The sequence below is a fragment of the Saimiri boliviensis genome, chromosome 16 (assembly GCF_048565385.1).
Source record: "Saimiri boliviensis isolate mSaiBol1 chromosome 16, mSaiBol1.pri, whole genome shotgun sequence".
NCBI lineage: Eukaryota > Metazoa > Chordata > Mammalia > Primates > Cebidae > Saimiri > Saimiri boliviensis.
Window position 1 is genome coordinate 61,327,324 of NC_133464.1, and position 23,348 is coordinate 61,350,671.

The 23,348-nt window shown below is 35.9% G+C and overlaps 2 protein-coding genes across 3 annotated transcripts in view; one reads left to right on the forward strand and one right to left on the reverse strand.

Annotated features, from left to right (window-relative positions):
- RB1 (RB transcriptional corepressor 1) overlaps positions 1 to 23,348 on the reverse strand; it is a 160,967-nt gene that overhangs the window by 42,208 nt on the left and 95,411 nt on the right. The gene's annotated exons all lie outside the window — the stretch shown is intronic.
- Positions 17,957 to 19,991, forward strand: LPAR6 (lysophosphatidic acid receptor 6). The gene has a single exon (XM_003942220.4). The coding sequence runs from the start codon at positions 18,704 to 18,706 to the stop codon at positions 19,736 to 19,738; it is 1,035 nt and encodes a 344-aa protein (XP_003942269.1). The 5' UTR covers positions 17,957 to 18,703; the 3' UTR covers positions 19,739 to 19,991.

Consider the following 23,348-nt stretch of genomic DNA (forward strand, 5'->3'; position numbering starts at 1 on the left):
CTTAACTAAGAGCACATAAAAAGAAAAAGCAGTATTCCCTTCCAAATCTTAAAGATACTATTCTCTGTTTTTAACTATATAAGCATAACAGCAAAGACTGAAATTACATCTAGAAAATCATAAATAGCTGATTTATTAGAGTAGTAGGATAATGCTATCTTTTTTCCTTCTAATTTTATTCTGTCTCTTATAATTGCTTTTTAAGAGCCTTAATAGTAATATCTCTCCTACATTATAATTTAAAATTTTATTCCAAGGAAATGAAATTTTATTCCTGGATGCTCACTCAAGCATAGCTAGGACAAATAATTTACAGAAGTCAAGGAGACAGTTGACATAGGCGGTCAGATGTCCCTGCTATCAGGGAAATTAAATTCAGGAGAAAGTTCAGTCTCTTGAGATAAACAGGATGCTCACCAAAGCACCAAAGAGTAAAAGACATGAACCCAATCACTGAATGGGGAGAAGAGAGAAGTCAGGGTGGAATGTGACTTGAAATGGAACTACTGACCTGAGGCTCTTTAATGAGAGACAGCTACTCTCTTAGAAGTATTTAGTTTCAGAACACTGGTAAGTAACCCAAAACAAAACAAAACATACATTCCTATTTTATAAGGTGCAGTGTAAAATAAAAATTAGAGGCAGACACGTAGAATCTTACCAAGTTGAAACACTGTTCAAAAATTTCTAATTACCCCAAAGATCTTGGGGACATGAATATGGTGAGTGAATTTCTGGGAAGTAAGCCTGAAAATATAGATTGGGGAAGGCCTTTTAAAGATGTTGATCAGTTAAAGGTTAATTCCCTGAGACAGCCACATGATTCATTCCTTCACTTCTTTCAAGTTTCTGTTCAAATGTCCCCTTATTAACAAGGCTGCCTTTGACATCCCTATATGGAAGTAAGAGTCCACCCCCTTTTCCTCCTAAATTATTTTTCTTCAGAGAACGTATCACCATATAACCAGTTACATAATTGTTCATTTACTGATTGTCTTCTCCAAATAAAATATAAGCTCAGGGATTTTGTTTTATTCACTGCTATACTTCCAGCACCTAGAAAGGCACCCGGTACACAGTTACACTCAATAAATATTTCACTACTGAATAAAAAAACATGTATCAGTGGACCCAGAGGTGAAGACAACATAAGCTGGAAAAAATTTTAATATGCCTGTCTTAATTTCCAATTTATATGGCCAGGGCAAAAATTCAGCAACCTTTTTCAGTTAGGTTGAAATAGTTCACTTCTGTTTAACTGTAACAACAACAAAAGACTGGGCTTTAAAAGGGGGACTTTTGTAGAAGCAGTCCTTTGGTATTTAGTTTCTAACCTTTCTGGAGTAGTGTTGGTAACTTCTAGTACAGACAGGAAACCCTCAAATTTTTCAAACATGTGAAAACAGTTGATTAAAGCAAAGACACTAGAAAACCAATAAAAAGAAGTGACCACAGAAATTTTGTTCTGGGAATGGATGACTAGTGGCTTAGAACCGTAACAGTAATTCTTTACCTTTTGAGTATCAGTATCCGTTAAAGAGCTATTCTCTTTCTTTGAATTCCAATCTGGGTTAAGAGCCAAACATTTAACTACATAAATGCCTAAAGTCAAAATATGTTTCTGGTTTCAAGCATAGTTGCATTAGTGTTCATAGCACTAGACATTAAAAATCAGTCATCTGAAATAAAAAGAAAAAAAGAAAGATATCTAATCAAATGTGTAGTCATTTTTATTTTGAAGGCCAAAACTTTAAAAATATTAAATTTGAGTACTTAAAACTGAGAACCATTTTTAAGTTAAGGACAAAATGATATGCTTGTTTAGCTGTTTTTCCAATTTTTTAAAAAGGGTTGTTAATTTTTGTTAGTTTGTTCTAACAGACTTGTTTCTATAAATAAATTTGTAATTTAACTATTGTGTAAATGCTACGATAACTCATATGAGTCATGTGATAGACTGACATTTTCTCTCCACTTCATGGTGTTCTTGCAACAAAATTATTTAGTCAAATCTATCTTTGTTTAAATGTTAGATTACATATAATACTTAGAAAGCCTCTACTACTATTTTTAAATATATTATTTGATTTTATTTGTTAGTGTTGGGCTGTCACCCAGGCTGAAGTACAGTGGCATGGCTCACTGCAGTCCTGAACTCGGGCTCCAGCAATCAATCCTTCTGCTTCAGCCTCCCGAGTTTCTGGGATTACAGGTGTGAGCCACACACCCAGGTCTCTACTGTTACTTTATTATGATGATTGTTATTATTATTTTGAGATGTAGTCTCACTCCAGCACTGAGGCTGGAATGCAGTGGCACAGCCTCAGCTCACTGCAACCTTCACCTTCCGGGTTCAAGTGATTATTCTGCCTCAGCCTCCCAAGTAGCTGGGACTATAGGTGCATGCTACAACACTCAGCTAATTTTTGTATTTTTAGTAGAGACAGGGTTTTGCATGTTGGCCAGGCTGGTCTCAAACTCCTAACCTCAGGTGATCCACCCACTTTGGCCTCCCAAAGTGCTGGGATTACAGGCATGAGCCACTGTGCCCAGCCTCTACTGCTATTTTTTAAACACCCTCATTTTTTCCCAGAACTTATATGGAGTCATTTTTTATTGAGATTATTGATCTAGCTAAAATTTATTTTGGTATAAAGAATAAGTCAAAGTCTACCTCTTATTTTCAAATTGCTATCCTGATAACTCATGAGCATTTACTGAATTATCCCATTTTTTCCTCCACTGATTTGAAGTGGAGAAATTATCATACGTTAAGTTCCCTTAGGTATGGGTCTATTTCTGGTCTCTTTATAACTAAATAAATACAAACTAAACAAGATACTACTTTGACCTGTTAAAAGTCTAATAATAATATGGTTTGGGTGAGGGTGTGGAGAAACAGGTACTACTGATAGGAATGCAAATTAGGAAGGGATTTTTTTTTTCCTAGAAATGAATTTTTCTCAGAAATGAAACTCCTAGGCGATATAACCCACAGTATCTACAGATGAGCAAACTTGTAAGGACATTCACTGAAAACACTGAGATTTTAAATGGAATGGCATTAACTATATAGAGTTGTTCCAGGAAAACTGCCTGGTACATGTTCAAGTGTTCTCTTATGGCCTTCATTAAAGTTTTGTAGCCTTTTGCTTTGTTTTCATCTAGATCCTGCACTTTGCCTATTAAGTTTATTCTGAAGGTATTTTATACTATTTGTTATTGCTACAGATTGAATATTTTTTCATTACATTTTCCAGTTGACTATTGCTGTACATAAATTGTCTTATTTGAGAGATTGGCACCAGTTAATTTAAAAAGCTAAGCAGAAAATCTTTTTAAAATAATATAAATAATTCCATATAGCATTTTACTTTAATTTTAAAAATATAAAACATATATTCACTTGAAACTCTCTTTTCAAGGTTTTGGTCAAGGTCAAGGTAAAGGTTTTGTTTTGTTTTTTAGTTCTCAGTTGTTTTTCTTCTGTAAACCAAACCAATTATGCATGCTTATGGTTTTCACTATGTGTAGGGTGAGGACATAAAAATCCGAAGGGGTCAGAGGCCTAGAGACACAATCCTTCTATTTTGCAGCCTGGGCTGGTTCACCCCTCCTGAGGCAACCTGGTGGTTCCCTGCTCCCAGGAGATCACCATATTGATGCGGAACTTAGTGCAAACACCCTCTTGGCACAGTACACAGCCAGAACTCCTGGGCTTCAGCGATCCTCCCACTCAGCCTCCTGAATAGCTGGGACTACAGGCATGTGCTACTGCACCCGGCAATCTTTTCCAGTTTCTTATATTGCCTCTCTAATATCTTTTATACATCTAACTCTATAATAGTTTCTGCAACTTGCCTCTGAGTCATTTCAAAGCACTGAACTTGGTTTGACTAAAACCTTTTTTGCAATTACATTTCATAACATAACAATAATATGAAAAACCACCAAATATAAATCTGGGAGCAAACAATGCTTAAACTTTTAATACACACACGATTTCACTACTGGGAGCAAAAGAATTCAGGTATATCAGAGCATTCAGCTTCCACGAGCATACTGAGAGACCAGTCCTTTTCAAATCCTACCCCTCAGTAATGGGTAAAAGATACAAAGTCAATAAATGTTTGCTTAAACTGAAAAGTACTTGGATTTCTGATAATAATCTATGCTGGAAGGTGTTAAATTGGGTATTCACAGAAAACCCTTGTTCTAATTATTTGAAAGCAGCAGAGATATTTCCTCCTTTTATAAAACTTGGCACACTACTATGTACAAATGCAAACTTTTTTAAATAAATAAAGATGAAGCTAAAAGTGAAGCATGGTCATACAATTTTAATCTACAGAAGGATGAAAATGTCTAAAATCTCTTAAATTTCTATCATAATGTTAAAATTTAGTGTTTTAAAAAGTCTATATAGCTTACACATTTAAAAACAAAGTTCTTTGCTTAATATTTACCTAAGCTATGAACCAAGTTTCCTATTTTATATCTGATACGGTTTGAATGTTTGTCTCTTCCAAATCTCATGTTAGAATGTAATCCCCAATGTTGGAGGTGAGGTCTGATAGAAGGTGACTACATCAGTGGGGTGGATCCCTTACGAATAGTTTAGCACCATCTCCTTGGTGATAAGTGAGCTCTTGCTCAGTTAGTTCACAAGAGATCTGGTTGTTTAAAAAGAGTATGAGACCTCCTCCCTCCTCTTGCTGCTACTGTCGCCATGTGACATGCCTGTTCCCCCTTCGACTTCTGCCGTGAATATAAGCACCCTTAGGACTCACCAGAAGCTGAGTAGATGCTGATGTCATGCTTCCTGCACAGCCTGCCGAACTGTTAGCCAATTAAACCTCTTTTCTTTATAAATTATCCAGTCTCTGGTATTTCTTTACAGCAACACAGAACGAACTAGCACAACATCAGTAAGAAAAAAAGGGTGGAAGCTATCTGTTACAATGAGAAAACTTGACTAGAAGTCAAGAAACTAGGATTTGAGTTCTAGCTCTGTCAATAATTAGCTGTGATTTTAGTTTCCTAACTTGTACTTGAGTGACTGGAAGGAGAGCTAAACTATATACCAGAGAAGATGAATGGTTAGTTTTAACAGGGGTAAGGTGGACTTGAACTCTGAATTTCGAGGATCTAGTGCTAGCTCCAACATTAGAGGGTATTAAGATTAATGCAAGATGCAATCTGTTAACCACCAAGCAAACTAACTTAGAGGTAAATGTGGTTTTTATAAGCAAAGCCTGTGTCTGCTTGATTTAAATTGGCTGTACATTAGCAGTGATTTTACATGATCACTTCTTTATCTGACATACTTAAAGCATAGGCATTCTATTTGGTCAAGAAAACAAATCATACTGTCCCATGTTTTCCCACAACATAACATTTATTTCTATAAAGTTAAGATATTATAGATATTTCATCTATAATAGCATCTTTTTCTATAAAGTTAAGATAGAAGTATTTCATCTATAATAGTATACTTTTAGAGTTTTACATTCAAAGTTTGTTTTAATTTCATTTTGTTCTGAAAACTCTCCATAAGGTCAGAAAGGCATGTGATATCCATCTTAAAGTTCAGGGCAGAGTTTGCCCAAGGTAAGGTCAAAACTTAGAAATCAAGGATTCTGGATCTCTAGGTCACAGTGCTTTCTACTATTCCTTTATGCATGCACTCACTGAGTTGTATTCTTTCATTAGACAAACATGTATACGGTTACTTCCTGTGAGGACCTAGTTTTTAGTTTTGACTTCATCATTCTCCACCAATGATCACTTTGTAATCCTAGGCAAGTCATAATTTCTCTGAATTTTAGTTTCTTGATCTGTAAAATGGAGATAATAATACATGTTCTTTCTGTCATTCAATATTAGTGTGGAGACTAAATTAGATAGAAAGCTAAGGGCTGAAAAGAATTCTATAGGTCTAATTTAATACTCTTATTTTACAAATGTACAACAAAGAAGTTAATTATTTGCTCAAGGTCATGTTAATTTTTTTTCCTTTAAGAATTGTGGTCTCTCTATATTGCCCAGGCTAGACTGGAACTCCTGGGCTCAAAAGATCCTTCTACCTCTGCCTTCTGAGTACGTAGGTCTTAGGAGATGCACATTAATTTTTAGTAGCTGGGATTAGAATCCAGGTCACTTAATACCTAGTGAAATTGATCCTTTCGTTACACCTTGCAGCTTCTAGAGTAGGTGAAAAATTTTTGAAAGCTACTGCCCACCTAGCCCTTCCCAACTAAGGTTTTATAACCAAATTCAGCATTTATGCCAGGAGGCATATGTTGTATGTGAAGAATTAACTTATCTTCCAGGAATTCAGAGTAGCACTAGGTTACATAGCATCATTGAGAGAATGAAGAAAATATTCACTCAAATAGTTTTCTGTGTTTTTGAAGGAGAAAAGTAGCATGACTATACTAATGGGACTACACTTATACATTATTACCAGGAATGGCTCTAGCCTTCAAGACCTGAAATTTAAAATTTGTATTCAACTGTAAAGGGTTAGCCTTCATTAGACTTCATCTCCTCAAGAGGCTCTTTACTAAATTGGTAGACTCTCATCTCTGTGTTACTAATATCTATTGTTATATCTTGTATTGCAATTATTTCATTATTATTATTTTGAGATGGAGTCTTGCACTGTCACCTAGGCTGGAATGCAATGGCACGATCTCTGTCACCGCACTGCACAGTTTCCTCATGTTGGCCAGGCTGGTTTTGAACTTCTGACCTCAAGTGATCTTCCCACCTTGGCCTCACAAAGTGCTAGGATTACAGGCATAAGCCACCACACATGACCTTGTTTTTTATTCTTAATTGAATTGCATGAATATGTCTTAAAAGGCAAACTATGTACTGTGGAAGTACAGAAAAGAAACTGATAAGAGTAAGAAGGCTCCATAGAAAAAATGTGATATGATTCTAAGAGTTGGAGATGAGGAGACAACAGGAGAGTTGGGGGGGAAAAAGATAAGGAAAAAGGGACAATTCAAGTATATGCAGAGATAAATATGCTTATTCAAGTTTTAAATCTGACCACAATAACATTTTCACTCCTTTTGATTTCCTTTCCCTATTTGAACCTGCTTCAACCATCATTCCCATCAACTGTTACTTTGCTATGATCATCATTCATCACTCTTTAAATCTTTCTTCTATTCCCATCCAACTCTACAAAAGTTGGTTCAACTCTTTGAACTTGGGTACATGACTCATGCTCCAGCAAAAAGTAACAAGCTGGTTCAACGCTTTGAACTTGGGTACATGACTCATGCTCCAGCAAAAAGTAACAAAGTATTAAGTGTTTACAATAATGAAAGGAAGGTAAATCACTTCCAAATGATACCAATAGACTTATGGCAATACTAGTCTAGAATTTAAAATTTTTTCTCCTTAAGCTAAAAGATCTTTTTATAGAAAATAAATACATTCTGTCAACATAAATTACAAATGTTCATTTCTCAAACTGAAAAAGGTTTCTAAACCTAAAAGAAAATTTATCATAATGAGCAACAAAAGAATCCCAAATGCTTTTTTCATAAGTATAAATTAGAGATGGAAGTCATATTTCACCATGGTAAACATTTGCTGCATACAAAATGACTAAAGTTAGTTTAGATTAATTCTTCTTAAATTTTAAAACATCAATGTTCCATACTTTTTGCTTTCTTTCTTCTTTTAAGAGACAGTGTCTTATTATATTGCCCAGGATGGAGTGCTGTGGCTATTGACAGGTGTCACCATAGAGCAATGCAGCCTCAAACTCCTGCGGCCTCAAGTGGTCCTCTTGTCTTAGCTTCTAGAAGCTAGAAGCTACTCTAGAGTAGCTGAGACTAAAGGTATGTACCACTGTGCCTGGATCATACTTTCTTGTGAACTTGAATGAATGTATTTCTGTTTTAAGTCTCATATACTCTCTCATCCAATTTTTTTTTTCATATCCCTTGTTCTCAGTGTTACATACAATTCCAATTATGGTCTTCAAAACTTTTAAAGAGAGAATTCTTTAAAGTTTTGATAAATTCCTCTTTGATCAATTTAATAGCAAAAGAACACAGTAAAAGTGTTCTTTCCTAATTTTTTACAAAATAAGGAAAAAATAGGTCTTTTAAAGAAGAATGCTATCAAAACATAAAGTGAAGCCTTTTAAAAAATATTTAGTCTTACACGTTTCTTGTGCAACCTGGTTTCAAAAATCAGAAATCCTTAAACATAAAGAATGTAAGGTGACTCCCTGATCTTTAAACCTAAGAATATTTGAAAAAAAAACCCAACCATCTCCTTGAGTTGGTTGTATGCTCTTACCTATTATTATCTCTTATCTATTGTTATCTATTTTATACTCCTATTATATCTAAGATTATATATATATATAAAATAAACCAACCAACTCCTTGATCTATTATACCTAAGAGTATTTAAAAAACCCAACCTGCGGAGGTTGCAGTGATCTGAGATTGCACCACTGCACACCAGCCTGGGCGACAGAGTGAGACTCCATCCCAAAAAAAACAAAAACAAAAACCCAAACTGTCAGCTTAAGCACTGAAAGTATTCAAAGAATCAGAATCAGATGTAATTAAATTTTGGAAAGTGATGCATTACATAATGAAATTCACTATATTTCATTCTTTTTACTTATTTATTTATTTATTTTTGAGATCGGGTCTCTCTCTGTTACTCAGGCTAGAGTAAAATGGTACAATCATATCTCACTGCAGCCTCAATCTCCTGGGCTCAAGTGATCCACCCAGCTCAGCCTCCCTAGTAACCAGGACTACAGGTACACACCACCACAGTTGCCTAATTTTGAAACAGGGTGTCAGTATGTTGCCCAGGCTGGTCTTGAACTCCTGGTCTCAAGTGATACTCTCACCTTGGCCTCCCAAAGTGTTGGGATTACAGGTGTGAACCATAGTTCTTGGCCAAGATTCACTATATTTTAAATAGGTTGTATATGTAGGCTACATTTCTTTCCTTTATTTTTATTAGACAAGGCCTTGAATTGTCACCCAGGCTTAAGTGCAATGGTACAATCATGGCTCACTATAGTCTCAACTTCCTAGGCTTAATCCTCCCACCAAAACCTCCCAAGCAGCTGAAACCACAGGTTCACATCACCACACCCAGGTAATTTTTAAATTTTTTGTAGCGATAAGGTCTCCTTATGTTGCCAGAGCACATATACTATATTTCAAATCAGTCTACATGCCCATTATGGTAACAGTCCTAAAAAAGACTTGTCTTCACCAATACATGTGTAGAACGTGCAGGCTTGTTACATAGGTATACATGTGTCATGGTGGTTTACTGCATCCATCAACACATCATATACATTAAATATTTCTCCTAATACCATCCCTCCCCTAAGCCCTGACCCTGCAACAGGCCCTGGTGGGTAATGGTCCCCTCCCTGTGTCCATGTGTTCTCATTGTTCAACTCCCATTTATAAGTGAGAATATGCAGCGTTTGATTTTCTGTTCTTGTGTTAGTTTGCTGAGAATGATGGTTGCCAGCTTCATCCATGTCCTTGCAAAGGACATGAATTCATCCTTTTTTTATGGCTGCAGAGTATTCCATGGAATATATATGCCACATTTTCTTTATCCAGTCTATCACTGATGGGCATTTGGGTTTGTTCCATGCCTTTGCTATTGTGAACAATGCCGTAATAAACATACAAGTCCATGTGTCCTTTATAGTAGAGTGATTTATAATCCTTTGGGTATACACCCAATAAAGAGATTGCTGGGTCAAATGGTATTTCTGGTTCTAGATTCTTGAGGAATCACCACACTGTCTTGCACAATGGTTGAACTAATTTACACTCCCACCAACAGTGTAAAAGCATTCCTATTTCTCCACATCCTCTCCAGCATCTATTGTTTCCTAACTTTTTAATGATCACCATTCTAATTGGCATGAGACGGCATCTCACTGTGGTTTTGATTTGCATTTCTCTAATGACTAGTGCCATTAAGCTTTTTTTCATGTTTCTTGGCCACATAAATGTCTTCTTTTGAGAAGTCTCTGTTTGTATCCTTCACCCACTTTTTGATGGGGTTGCTTTTTTCTTGTAAATTTATTTTAGTTCTTTGTAGATTCTGGATACTAGCCCTTTGTCAGATGGATTGCAAAAATTTTCTCCAATTCTGTAGGTTGCCTGATCACTCTGATGATAGTTTCTTTTGCTGTGCATAAGCTCTTTAATTAGATCCCATTTGTCAATTTTGGCTTTTGTTGCTATTGCTTTTGGTGCTTTAGTCATGAAGTCTTTGCCCATGCCTATGACCTGAATGGTATTGCCTAGGTTTTCTTCTAGGGTTTTTATGGTTTTAGGTCTTATGTTTAAGACTTTAATCCATCTTGAGTTAACTTTTGTATAAGATGTAAGAAAGGAGTCCAGTTTCAGTTTTCTGCATATGGCTAGCCAGTTTTCCCAATACCATTTATTAAATAGAGACTCCTTTCTCCTTATTGCTTGTTTTTGTCATGTTTGTCAAAGATTAAATGGTTGTAAATGTGTGGTGTTATTTGTGAGGCCTCTGTTCTGTTCCATTGGTCTATATGTCTGTTTTGGCAGCAGCACCATACTGTTTTGGTTACCATAGCCTTGGAGTATAGTTTGAAGTCAGGTAGCATGATGCTTCCAGCTTTTTTCTTTTTGCTTAAGATTGTCTTGGCTATATGGACTCTTTTTTGGTTCCATATGAAATTTAAAGCAATTTTTTCTAATTCTGTGAAGAAAGTCCATGGTAGCTTGATGGGGATAGCATTGAATCTATAAATTACTTTGGGCAGCATGGCCATTTTCACAATATTGATTCTTCCTATCCATGAGCATGGAAGAATGTTTGTCCATTTGTTTGTGTCCTCTCTTATTTCCTTGAGCAGTGGTTTGTAGTTCTCCTTGAAGAGTTTCTTCACATCCCTTGTAAGTTGTATTCCTAGGTATTTTGTTCTCTTTGTAGTAACTGTGAATGGGAGTTCACTCATGATTTTGCTGTTTGCCTATTATTGGTGTATAGGAATGCTTATAATTTTTGTACATTGATTTTGTATCCTCAGAATTTGCTGAAGTTGTTTATGAGCTTAAGGGGATTTTGGGCTGAAACAATGGGGTTTTCTAAATATACAATCATATCATCTGCAAACAGAGACAATTTGACTTCCTCTCTTCTTATACAGATACTCTTGATTTCTTTCTCTGGTCTGTTTGCCCTGGCCAGGACTTCCAATACTTTGTTGAATAGGAGTGGTGAGAGAGGGCATCCTTGTCTTCTGCTGGTTTTCATAGGAAATGCTTCCAGCTTTTGCCCATTCGGTATGATATTAGCTATGGGTTTGTCATAAATAGCTCTTATTATATTGTGATATGTTCCATCAATACCTAGTTTATTGAGAGTTTTTAGCATAAAGGGGTGTTGAATTTTATTGAAGGCCTTTTCTGCATCTATTGAGATAGTCATGTGGTTTTTTGTCATTGATTCTGTTTATGTGATAGATTAGGTTTATTGATTTGTGTAGGTTGAACCAGCCTTGCATCCCAGGGATGAAGGTGACTTGATCATGGTGGATAAGCTTTTTGATGTGCTTCTGGATTTGGTTTGCCAGTATTTTATTGAGGATTTTCAGATTGATGTTCATCAGGGATATTGTCCTGAAATTTTCTTTATTTGTTGTGTCTCTGCCAGGTTTTGGTATCAGGATGATGCTGACCTCATAACATTAGTTGGGGAGGAGTTTCTCTTTTTTCTATCATTTGGAATAGTTTCAGAAGGAATGGTATCAGCTCCTTTTTGTACCTCTGGTAGAATTTGGCTGTAAATCCGTCTGTTCCTTGGCTTTTTTTTTTTTGGTTGGTAGGCGATAGTTAGCTCTTGTTGTTGCATTCATCCCTTTATCATTTGTCTTTTTTGATCTTTGTTGGTTAAAGTCTGTTTTCTCAGAGACAGGATTGCAATCCCTACTTCTTTTTGCTTTCTATTTGCTTGGTAAATATTCCTCCTCCATCTCTTTATTTCAAGGCTATGTGTGTCGTTGCACATGAGATGGGTTTCCTGAATACAGCACATCGATGGGTCTTGACTCTTTATCCAGTTTGCCAGTCTGTGTCTTTTATTTGGGGCATGTAGTCGATTTACATTTAAGGTTAATATTTTTAATGCGTGAATTTGATCCTGTCATTATATATAGCTGGTTATTTTGCCATTAGTTAATGCAGCTTCTTCATAAAGTCGATGGTCTTTACAATTTGGTATGTTTTTGCAGTGGCTGGTGCTTGTTTTTCCTTTCCATATTTAGTGTTTCCTTCAGGAGTCTTGTAAGGCAGGCTTGGTAGTGACAAAATCTCTCAGCATTTGCTTATCTGTAAAGGGTTTTATTTCTCCTTCGCATATGAAGTTTAGTTTAGCTGGATATAAAATTCTGGGTTAAAAATTATTTTAAGAATGTTAATATTCCCCCATTCTCTTCTGGCTTGTAGGGTTTCTGCAGAGATTCGCTGTTATAGTCTGATAGGCTTCCCTTTATGGGAAACCCGACCTTTCTCTCTGGCTGCCTTTAAGATTTTTTCCTTCATTTCAACCTTGGTGAATCTATGATTATGTGTCTTGAGATTGCTCTTATTGAAGAGTATCTTTTTAGTATTCTCTGTATTTCCTGAATTAGAATGTTGGCCTGTTTTGCTAGGTTGGGGAAGTTCTCCTGGATAAATATCCCAATGTGTGTTTTCCAACTTGTTTCCATTCTCCCCCTCATTTTCATGCGCTCCAATCAAACATAGGTTTGGTCTTTGCATATAGTCCCGTATTTCTTGGAGGCTTTGTTTGTTTGAATTCTTTTTTCTCTAATCTTGTCTTCACACTTTATTTCATTAAGTTGATCTTCAGTTTTGGATATCCTTTCACTTGACTGATTTGGCTATTGATACTAATGTATGCTTCCCAAAGTTCTCGTGCTGTGTTTTTCAGCTCCATCAGGCCATTTATGTTCTTCTCTAAACTGGTTATTCTAGTCAGCAATTCCTCTAACCTTTTTTCAAAGTTCTTAGCTTCCTTGCATTGGGTTTGAACATGCTCTTTTAACTCAGATGAGTTTTTTTATTACCCACCTTCTGAAGCCTACTTCTGTTGATTCATCAGACTCATTCTCCATCCAGTTTTGTTCCCTTGCTGGTGAGGAGTTGTGATCCTTTGGAGGAGAAGAGGCATTCTGGTTTTGGGAATTTTCAGCCTTTTTGTGCTGGTTTATCTTCATCTTCATGGATTTATCTATCTTTGGTCTTTGATGTTGGTGACCTTCAAGATGGGGTTTTTGAGTGAATGTCCTTTTCGTTGATATTGATGCTATTCTTTTCTGTTTGTTAGTTTTCCTTCTAATAATCAGGCCCCTCTGCTGCAGGTCTGCTGGAGTTTGATGGAGATACATTCCAGACCCTGTTTGCCTGGGTATCACCAGCAGAGGCCGCAGAATAGCAAAGATTGCTGACTGTTCCTTCCTCTGGAAGCTTTGTTTCAGAGGGGCACTGCCAGATGCCCCTCCAACTCATACAGTTGGAGGTCTCCTGTATGAGGTGTCTGTTGACCCCTGCCTGGAGTTATCTCCCAGTCAGGAGGCACAGGAGTTCAGGACCCATTGACCAGGCAGTCTGTCCCTTAGAAGAGCTCAAGCGCTGTGCTGGGAGATCCACTACTCTCTTCAGACCTGCCAGGCAGGAATGCTTAAGTCTGCTGAAGCTGTGTGCACAGTGCCCCTTCCTCCAGGTGCTCTGTCCCAGGGAGATGGGAGTTCTGTCTACAAGCCCCTGACAGGGGCTGCTACCTTTTATTTTCAGAGCTGTCCTGCCCAAAGAGGAGGAATCTAGAGAGGCAGTCTGGCTACAGCGGCTCTGCCAAGCTGTGGTGGGCTCTGCCCAGTTCAAATTTCCTCGAGATTTTGTTTACACTGTGAGGGGAAAACCACCTACTTAAGCCTCAGTAATGGTAGACACCCCTCCTCCCACCAATCTCGAGCATCCCAGATTGACTTCAGACTGCTGTGCTGGCAGCGAGAATTTCAGGCCAGTGGATCTTAGCTTGCTGGGCTCCGTCAGGGTGAGATCCGCTGAGCTAGACCGCTTGGCTCCCTGGCTTCAGCCCCTTTTCTGGAGGAGTGAACGGTTCTGTCTTGCTCGTGTTCCAGGTGAGACTAAGGTACGAAAAAAAACTCCTGGAGCTAGCTGGGTGTCTGCCCAAACAGCCACCCAGTTTTGTGCTCAAAATCCAGGGCCCTTGTGATGTAGGCACCCAGGGGAATCTCCTGGTCTGCTGGTTGCAAAGACCATTGGAAAAGCATAGTATCTAAGCTGGAAGGTACCATTCCTCACAGCACAATCTCTCACGGCTTCCCTTGGCTACAGGAGGGAGTTCCCTGACCCATTACACTTCCCAGGTGAGGCAATGCCCCACCCTGCTTCAGCTCACCCTCTATGGGACGTACCCACTGTCTAGCCAGTCTCAATGAGATGAGCCAGATACCTCAGTTGAAAATGCAGAAATCACTCACCCTCTGCATTGATCTTGCTGGGAGCTGCAGACTACAGCTGTTTCTATCTTCACCATTTTAACATCTGTCTGGCTCTGTTTGATTTTCGCCTCCCTCCCAAAAAAAACCCATACAAGAAATAAATTGATTCACAGAGTTAAATTCCAGAAGTATAGAGAGCTCACATTGAAATAACAGTTTGCCTGAGTCTATCAAATGCAAAAGTTTCTATTAAATATAATTGATTCTATGGATTCATTCACTTCCTTTGCAAGTAGTTACTCTGTGTTTTTCCAATTCTAACCTAAGGATCTTTCAAAGTTTCTAAATTTCCCTTTGGCTCCTTAATTAGAAGCCAAGTTAAATATCTGGAAAATTAATCAATTATCTTCTGCCTATTTAAACAGTCCCTCTGCTACTGTTCTTCCTCAGTAGAAACAACGTGCAACAAAATTCAGGTTTATGGTATGATTCACTCATCAGCAAACATGTGAGACTCTACAATGAATCGAGAATTTTGTTAAGAGTTATACATTTACTATAATAATGATAATAATGAAAAGCCTAATTTAACAAATAGTGATCTATCCATTTTAAGCCCCAATAACTCAAACATTAAAAAACTATAGATGAACAGGCTGGGTGAGGTGGCTCACACCTATAATCCCAGCACTTTGGGAGTCCAAGGCAGGTGGATAACTTGAGGTCTCGAGTTCAAGACCAGCCGGGCCAACATGGTGAAACCCTACCTCTACTAAAAACACAAAAATTAGCTGGGCGTGGCGGTGGGCCCCTGTAATTCCAGCTACTTAGGAGGCTGAGTGGGGAGAAACCCTGGAACCTGGGAGGCAGAGGTTGCAGTGAGCCAAGATCACCACTGCACTCCAGCCTGGGCGACAGAGCAAGATTCCATTTCAAAAGAAAAAAAAAGGAACAAGAAAAAGAAAAAAAAAAGACAACTACAGATGAATGGTTAAGTAAATAACAAGTGAGTAACAATATGTGCAGTAATATTCCAAAATAGAATTAATACATTTTAATTCTTTGAGAAAATGGCATATTCAAAATGAAAGTAAAAGTTGGACAAGATCAGAGTATACAACTGCATATATTTCATTATTTAAAGATGACTAAAGAGGAGACTACCAATTTGAAAGAAAATTACGAAGATTCTATGTTTTCTTAAAACATACAAAACCAAATTTAAAAAAAAATAGTAAGACATAACTACTAACAGAAAATTTTTCTCCGAAGAGAATATAAGCTTATTAACCACTCCTTTTTCCATTAATGTTCACTCAGCTTCTACCAGCCTTCTAATAAGAACACAGGCATACCTTTTTTCTATACCAAATGTAATACGAAGATATTCAGCCCTTCGAAACTTTAAGTATTTGGTTATAAGTAATACTCATCTTTTTTGTCATTTGATAATAGATGAGTTTCCTAATCAAGACAGTAGAAATAGACTACAGTTCATCAATTGTTGAGTGTGAGAGAGGTGCAAAACAACACAAAACATGTTACAATGTTATTTTTAAATTAGCTAACTAATTTGTGAGAAAAAAATGTTCTTAAATTACTTAATTGATACCCAAGAGGAATTGTTTCAGCTTAAAACTGGACCAAATTAAAAAAATAATAACAGGCACAACTTGATCTAGCCTGTTCTGAAAAAAAAAAAAAAAAGATATTTAAAACAAGAAAAACATGTGCCATAGAGGTTGTGATATCTACACATACTTTCTTCTTCTGATTTTGGAATCTTTAAAATACGAGCGTGCTTTTTTTTTCCTGACATGGAGTCTTGTTCTGTTGCCCAGTCTGGAGTGCAGTGGTGCAATCTCAGCTCACTGCAACCTCCACCTCCCAGGTTCAACTTCAAGCAATTCTCCTGCCTCAGTTTCCTAAGTAGGTAAGATTACAGGTGTATGCCACTACACCCAGTTAATTTTTGTATTTTTAGTAGAGATGGGGTTTCACCATGCTGGCCAGGCTGCTCTCAACCTCCTGACCTTGTGATCCACCTAGCTTGGCCACAAAGGGCTGGGATTACAGGTGAGAGCCACAGTGTCCAGCCTATACTTTTTTTGAGACAGTCTCACTGTCGCCCAGGCTGGAGTGCAGTGGTGTGATCTCAGTTCACTGCAACATCTGCCTCCTGGGTTCAAGTGATTCTCCTGCCTCAGCCTCCCAAGTAACTGGACTATAATTGTGCACAACAGCACTAGGATAATTTTTGTATTTTTAGTAGAGATAAGAGTTTCACCATGTTAGCCAGGCTGGTCTCAAAATCCTGACCTCAGGTGTTCCACCTGCCTCGGTCTTCCAAAATGCTGGGATTACAGGTGTGAGCCACCACGCCCAGCCTAAAATATGAGTATACTTTAAATATAAATATATAAAGAAACCACTCTTAGAAACTTTTCAATGAAGACAAAATCTGAAATATATTCCAATATACAGTTAATATCATATTAAGGGGTTAAGGGAAGAGCTAGGGGGAAGAAGGAAGATAAGACTATGAACCTAAAATTTAGCCAATTAATAGGATTTTTATTCTCTAAACCTTATTTCAATCAATTTAAGGTTAGAAAAATTTTGTTTAAAAGATGCAACTTTGCCGTGAACCGAGATTGAGCCACTGACTTCAGCCTGGGTAACAGAGCAAGACTGTCTCAAAAAAAAAAAAAAGAAAAAAAAAGATGCAACTTCATTTTGTGCTTAAATTCACTGTTAAAGTAAGATTAACACATTAACACCACACCACAGATAAACATTCTTGAATTTGTTCTTTGGTGAAATGAGTCATTTAAAAATTTAAACAGCTCTAAAATATTAATTCAATTTCATAGGAAAGAGGAAAGTATGTGAGAAAGTTGCTTATCAAAAACTAATAAGACCCAGGATAAGAGCTACTCACAATCATAACAATTAAATTAAATATTGAAGAATAATTAGGAAAAACAGAAACCAAGAGTCAAATTCTTTTTTTTTTTTTTGTCAAATTCTTTTTACACTTTAAAGTTTGAAGGCCCATTTGATAGCTATTAAACAGTTCTTTAAAATGATACATTAAGACATCACTAACAATTTCAATTTATAAATACATACCCATATACATTTTCTTTTAAAATGTCATATCCCAAACACAAAAGCAATCAAATAAGAGAACAACAGGCTTAATAGTGATTTGTTTTCTTTCAATTATTACTACTAAAACAACTCTGAGAAGTTGCCCTCACCCCAGAAGGCATTTCTGCATAAAAAAAAGTTAATGAGCAGACCATGCAGCTAAACAGCCCGTGACTACTTGCAAGCCTCCTAGGTATAACCCTGGCAGACACATTATCAGATTAAAGGAACTGCAAACAAACTGGGCTGAAACTTTCTTTGTCCAAACCCAGCCTCTTCTTCCTGTGATGTCATATTACAAATCTAGCAAGCCTTTCTTTTTCACTTCAGAGAAAGCGACCTCAAGATACAGTTGGCAACTGAGGAAAAGGCCTCAATTCGGCAAGAGCTAACATGCTTTGGAATTTATTTTGGCATCTTTAAAAGACTCTTCTGCTTACCCACCATCTGGGATCGTACGGCAGGAAAACAAAAAAGGAAAACTTCATTTAAAAGAAGCAAGAAGTAAAATGGGACAAATTGGGAATGTTCAAGTCTCTGAAACTCTCCACTAAAAAGAAAATAAGATTGATAACTTAAGCTTAATATTTTGGGGCATAAAGAAACATTAACTTTGGAGTATTCATCTTGACTACTGCAATACAAGTTTAGAAGACAAGTGGTTTCATTCTCGTCACAGAATACAGATTTTCTCTACATTTATAATCCTATGGGTTGGCCTCATTGACTGTATTTTTTTAAAGGTTGCTCATCAGTTAACTGAGCTTTGGGATTCATGAATTTTCTGAAGGTTAAAAAATGAAAGTATTTTCCTGTTGAAGAATCCAGCAGAAATTTCACAGCAACAGATTTCATGTTTCTTTTGAATCTTTCTGAGAAAAAGGAAATATTTATAAAACCATCCAAAGATCCGGATAATTTGCAAATAAATTGGAGGTTATAGAGGTTATAATCTGAATACCAAAGGAGACTGCAGCCGATGAAAGTACTTCCAAACTGAAAACTGATCGTGCCTTTACAATGGTAAGCATTAACAGCTCTGACTGCTTCTATAATGACTCCTTTAAGTACACTTTGTATGGGTGTATGTTCAGCATGGTTTTTGTGCTTGGGTTAATATCCAATTGTGTTGCTATATACATTTTCATCTGTATCCTCAAAGTCCGAAATGAAACCACAACATACATGATTAACTTGGCAATATCAGACCTGCTTTTTGTTTTTACTTTACCCTTCAGGATTTTTTACTTTGCAACACGAAACTGGCCATTTGGAGATTTGCTTTGTAAAATTTCTGTAATGCTGTTTTACACCAACATGTACGGAAGCATTCTGTTCTTAACCTGTATTAGTGTAGATCGATTTCTGGCAATTGTCTATCCATTTAAGTCAAAGACTCTAAGAACCAAAAGAAATGCAAAGATTGTTTGCATTGGCGTGTGGTTGACTGTGATGGGAGGAAGTGCACCCGCCGTTTTTTTTCAGTCTACCCACTCTCAGGGTAACAATACTTCAGAAGCCTGCTTTGAAAATTTTTCAGAAGACACATGGAAAACATATCTCTCAAGGATTGTAATTTTCATCGAAATAGTGGGATTTTTTATTCCTCTAATTTTAAATGTGACTTGTTCTAGCATGGTGCTAAAAACTTTAAATAAACCTGTTACATTAAGTAGAAGCAAAATAAACAAAACTAAGGTTTTAAAAATGATTTTTGTACATTTGATCATATACTGTTTCTGTTTTGTTCCTTACAATATCAATCTTATTTTATATTCTCTTGTGAGAACACAAACATTTGTTAATTGCTCAGTAGTGGCAGCAGTAAGGACAATGTACCCAATCACTCTCTGCATTGCTGTTTCAAACTGTTGTTTTGACCCTATAGTTTACTACTTTACATCGGACACAATTCAGAATTCAATAAAAATGAAAAACTGGTCTGTTAGGAGAAATGACTCCAGATTCTCTGAAGTTCAAGGTGCAGAGAATTTTATTCAGCATAACCTACAGACATTAAAAAGTAAGATATTTGACAATGAATCTGCTGCCTGAAATAAAACATTGGGACTCACTGGGACAGAACTTTCAAGTTCCTTCAAGTGTGAAAAGTGTCTTTTTGGACAAACTATTTTTCCACCTCCAAAAGAAAATTAACACAAGGACATTTTAAAGTCATTAGTATAAAGAAAATTTGTATTCAATGTGTTAAGCATTAACATGTATTTTATTTGTGTATACACTCCATCTGATTTTTCTGAGCCATTTTGATTTGTTCCTTCTTCATTAAAAGAATCTCTTAAAGTTATTCAATGTCTAAAAGTGACTGATTTAAATTACATGTTAACAATCTGTAATGTCTTTGAATTCCTTTTTATATTAAATGATTTAACTTACTAAATTATTTTATACTAATTTATTTATATGAATTTAAGTATTTAATATTTTTATTCAACATACCATTTTTATTTTGAATGGAAACTATCAATCACGTTTCTTAAACTATAATAACAATGAGAAAAGAGTAATTTGAAATAATCAAATATTTTTGGAGTATTTTAATATATATATAATTTAAAATGTAGTTTTCTGTAGAAATGATAGCATATTAACATTGTTGGAAGAGCCTGAGCAGTAACACACTGACAACATTTTGGGGATTTTGTCTGTGCAGGTGATTTGTAGAAAGCAAATGCTATCTATGTGGCATGCTTTGAAGTTACTATTTCGATTTTCTGTATATATCGTAACCAATTTCAAAATGATGTATGCCACAAAAATTGAGAGGGAGAAAACTAATAAAATGCTACTTTGCTAAGTTTTTACTTAGCAAAAGAATAAAATACTACCAGAGGTATATTTTAAAGGTGCACTTACATCACAATCAAGAACTTACATTTAAAATATGTTAGGTCAGAGAAACACCAGAGATAGTGAGACACAGGACTTGGCATTTAGAAAGTAATACACAGTCATATGTTGCTTAGATGCTTGCTTAGGTAATTATGTCATTGTGCAAACATCATAGTATGTGCTTACACAACCCAGAAGGTATACACTACTGCACATCTAGCTTATATGTTATATACCCTATTGCTTCTAGGCTACAAACTTAGACAGCATGCTACTGTACAAAATACTGTAGACAACTATAAAATGATGGTATTTTTGTATCTAAATATATCTCAACATAGAAAAGGTACAGTAAAAACGCAGTATGTTAATCTTATGAGACCACCATCGTAGGTGCGGTCATTCACTGTTAGGTGGTACATGACTGTAAATGTTTTCTTTTCCTTCATTTTTCTGACCATTTTAAGCCAACTATTGGATAGCTGAAAACATTTCAAGTAGGCAAGATGTTACTGTACATCAAAATGATTTATTAAAGACATAGTTCCTCATATTACAAAGCAGCAAAACTACAAGGCCAAATAACTAAACAAAACTATATTTTCATTTCACTAGGACATAAAACAGGTATGGCTCTGAGGTATACTTTAGAAAAAAAGTATGAAGTACACTAAAACGTTTTTATTATCTGACATATTCTTTTTTAAAAAAATTCAAGCAGTTCTCCAAAGTTAACTAAAAAAGAATGTCTTGTATTTAAGAAAAAGGACACGCAATTAAATTCAGCATCAACCTATCTGATTTTTACGGTCTTAATCTTTCAAGTCCTGAATACAGCTTGGACAAATAACTCTTTTAAGACATCAGTTTGATTTTTTGCTATTCTCTGGGTTTGAGCTGTAATGATTTCACAAAAATCACAATCATTTGCTGGACAGGTTAACCTACTTTCAATAAAATAACAGTGGAGGGTTTTCTTGGATACATGGTTTCCTTTAGATAAACCTAAAGCAAAACACATCCTTACTGCCTTAAGCCCAGGAGGTCCAGGTCACAGTGAGCTATGATCACACCACTGTACTCCAGCATGGATGACACAGCAAGAGCCTATCTCAAAAAAAAAACCAAAAAAAAAAAAAAAAAAAAAACCAACCTAGTGAAGATACTAACTATGGCCCTTTATATACTAGGAGAAGCATAGACATAATATAAATGCATTTTCTTCCATTGACTTAAAATTCCTTTATTTGATTCACACTTCAGTCAATAAAAATACACTACATTCTTATACATACTGAGATGAAAAGCAACTACTAATTTACTGATGTTGGGGAAAGCGGCGGAGAATTCTGTAACTGAGACTTTTCAGAACTCTCCTCAGCTTAAAGATCTGTGAGTAAAACTTAAGGCAAGATTACAAAACATGAATATAACTTTAAAAAAAAGAAGTAAAACAGTCATTAAATAGTTGTTATTACTATGTTCATAAAGAAACTTTTGGTGTTTCCTGTCAACAGGAAGATAAATGAATCAAAAGTTTTGTAAGATTCTTCATAAAGCAATACATCACAGATAACAAACATAGTTCTCTCATCTAGAACTTCAAATACTGAGTAACCCTTACCTATGGATAGAAAGTGTACCAGAACAAAATTTATTTTCCTTCGTTAGTGCTATACTTTGTGGTAAATTATATATTCTGAGAGTTTTATCTTCCCTTCCCTCTTTACTCAGAAAAATCTATATTAGTATTAGAACTCTGATGATTTTACTTTTTATTACTTTAAAAAGATAGCACTAAGCCCCCCTACAGAAACTGTGCCCACTGTTTTTAACATTTTCATAAAACAGTAGATTTGACTAATCTTTCTTCCCACATTAACTCCCTTCAAAGGAACAGAGTAAGCTGAGAAAATTTTTCAGGTGCGGAAAAATGGTTTTCCAGCACCCTAATAATTTCTGAACTTAGAAATCATCTTTTCTGAGAAAATATCAAGTAACTAGTTTACCAAAAAAAGCATAAAAAATATGTATTGTATATAATATATTCACAGAAAATTAAACTGAACATACTACTTAAGGATTTGTCAACAAACCTTAATATTTTACGTTCAAAATACCAAAAGTAAATTGGAAGAATAAATCCTAATTACAGATTTGGTATTTAAAGATATCCTAATTACAGACATTGGTATTTAAATTGAGAAATATAAGATAGAAAATGGAGCAAACTTCATATTCCCAACTGAGAAACATTTGGTTCATGAACGGTGCATAGTTATTAAGAATCTGAAGTGACTGCATTTTGGTCCTATAATTTTGGACCCCTGATGAACCAAGTACTTTGTCTTTCGTCAATACATTAAGTTACTATTGCCTAGAAGAAGCTTTACTACCTTCCAACACCTAAACTTTTTTAGTGCCTAAATGCCAATTCAACTTTGGATGTCACAAATATTCTTAGTTGTGAATAAATTTTTGTGTATAAACAATTTTATTAACAGTCTTAGGCAGGGATGCACTCTGAAAGACTCCAAAAACAAATTTTTAAAAAAGCTTTTTGGGGCTTTCCTGAAAACGGAATTACCAATTTATAACATGGCTTCTAAGAAATAAATTACAAATTAAAAGGAACTAACGAACGAACTTAACGTAGAATATCATATAGAGATCTAAACCGATCAGATTATTTAATGATCAACAATATTACCTATTTAGCAACAGTTTTCAGAGATCAACATGTATATACTCCTAAAATCTCTAATTCTCAAATTTCTATTTTCTCTCATTTTTACTTTATATCAGTCAGTTT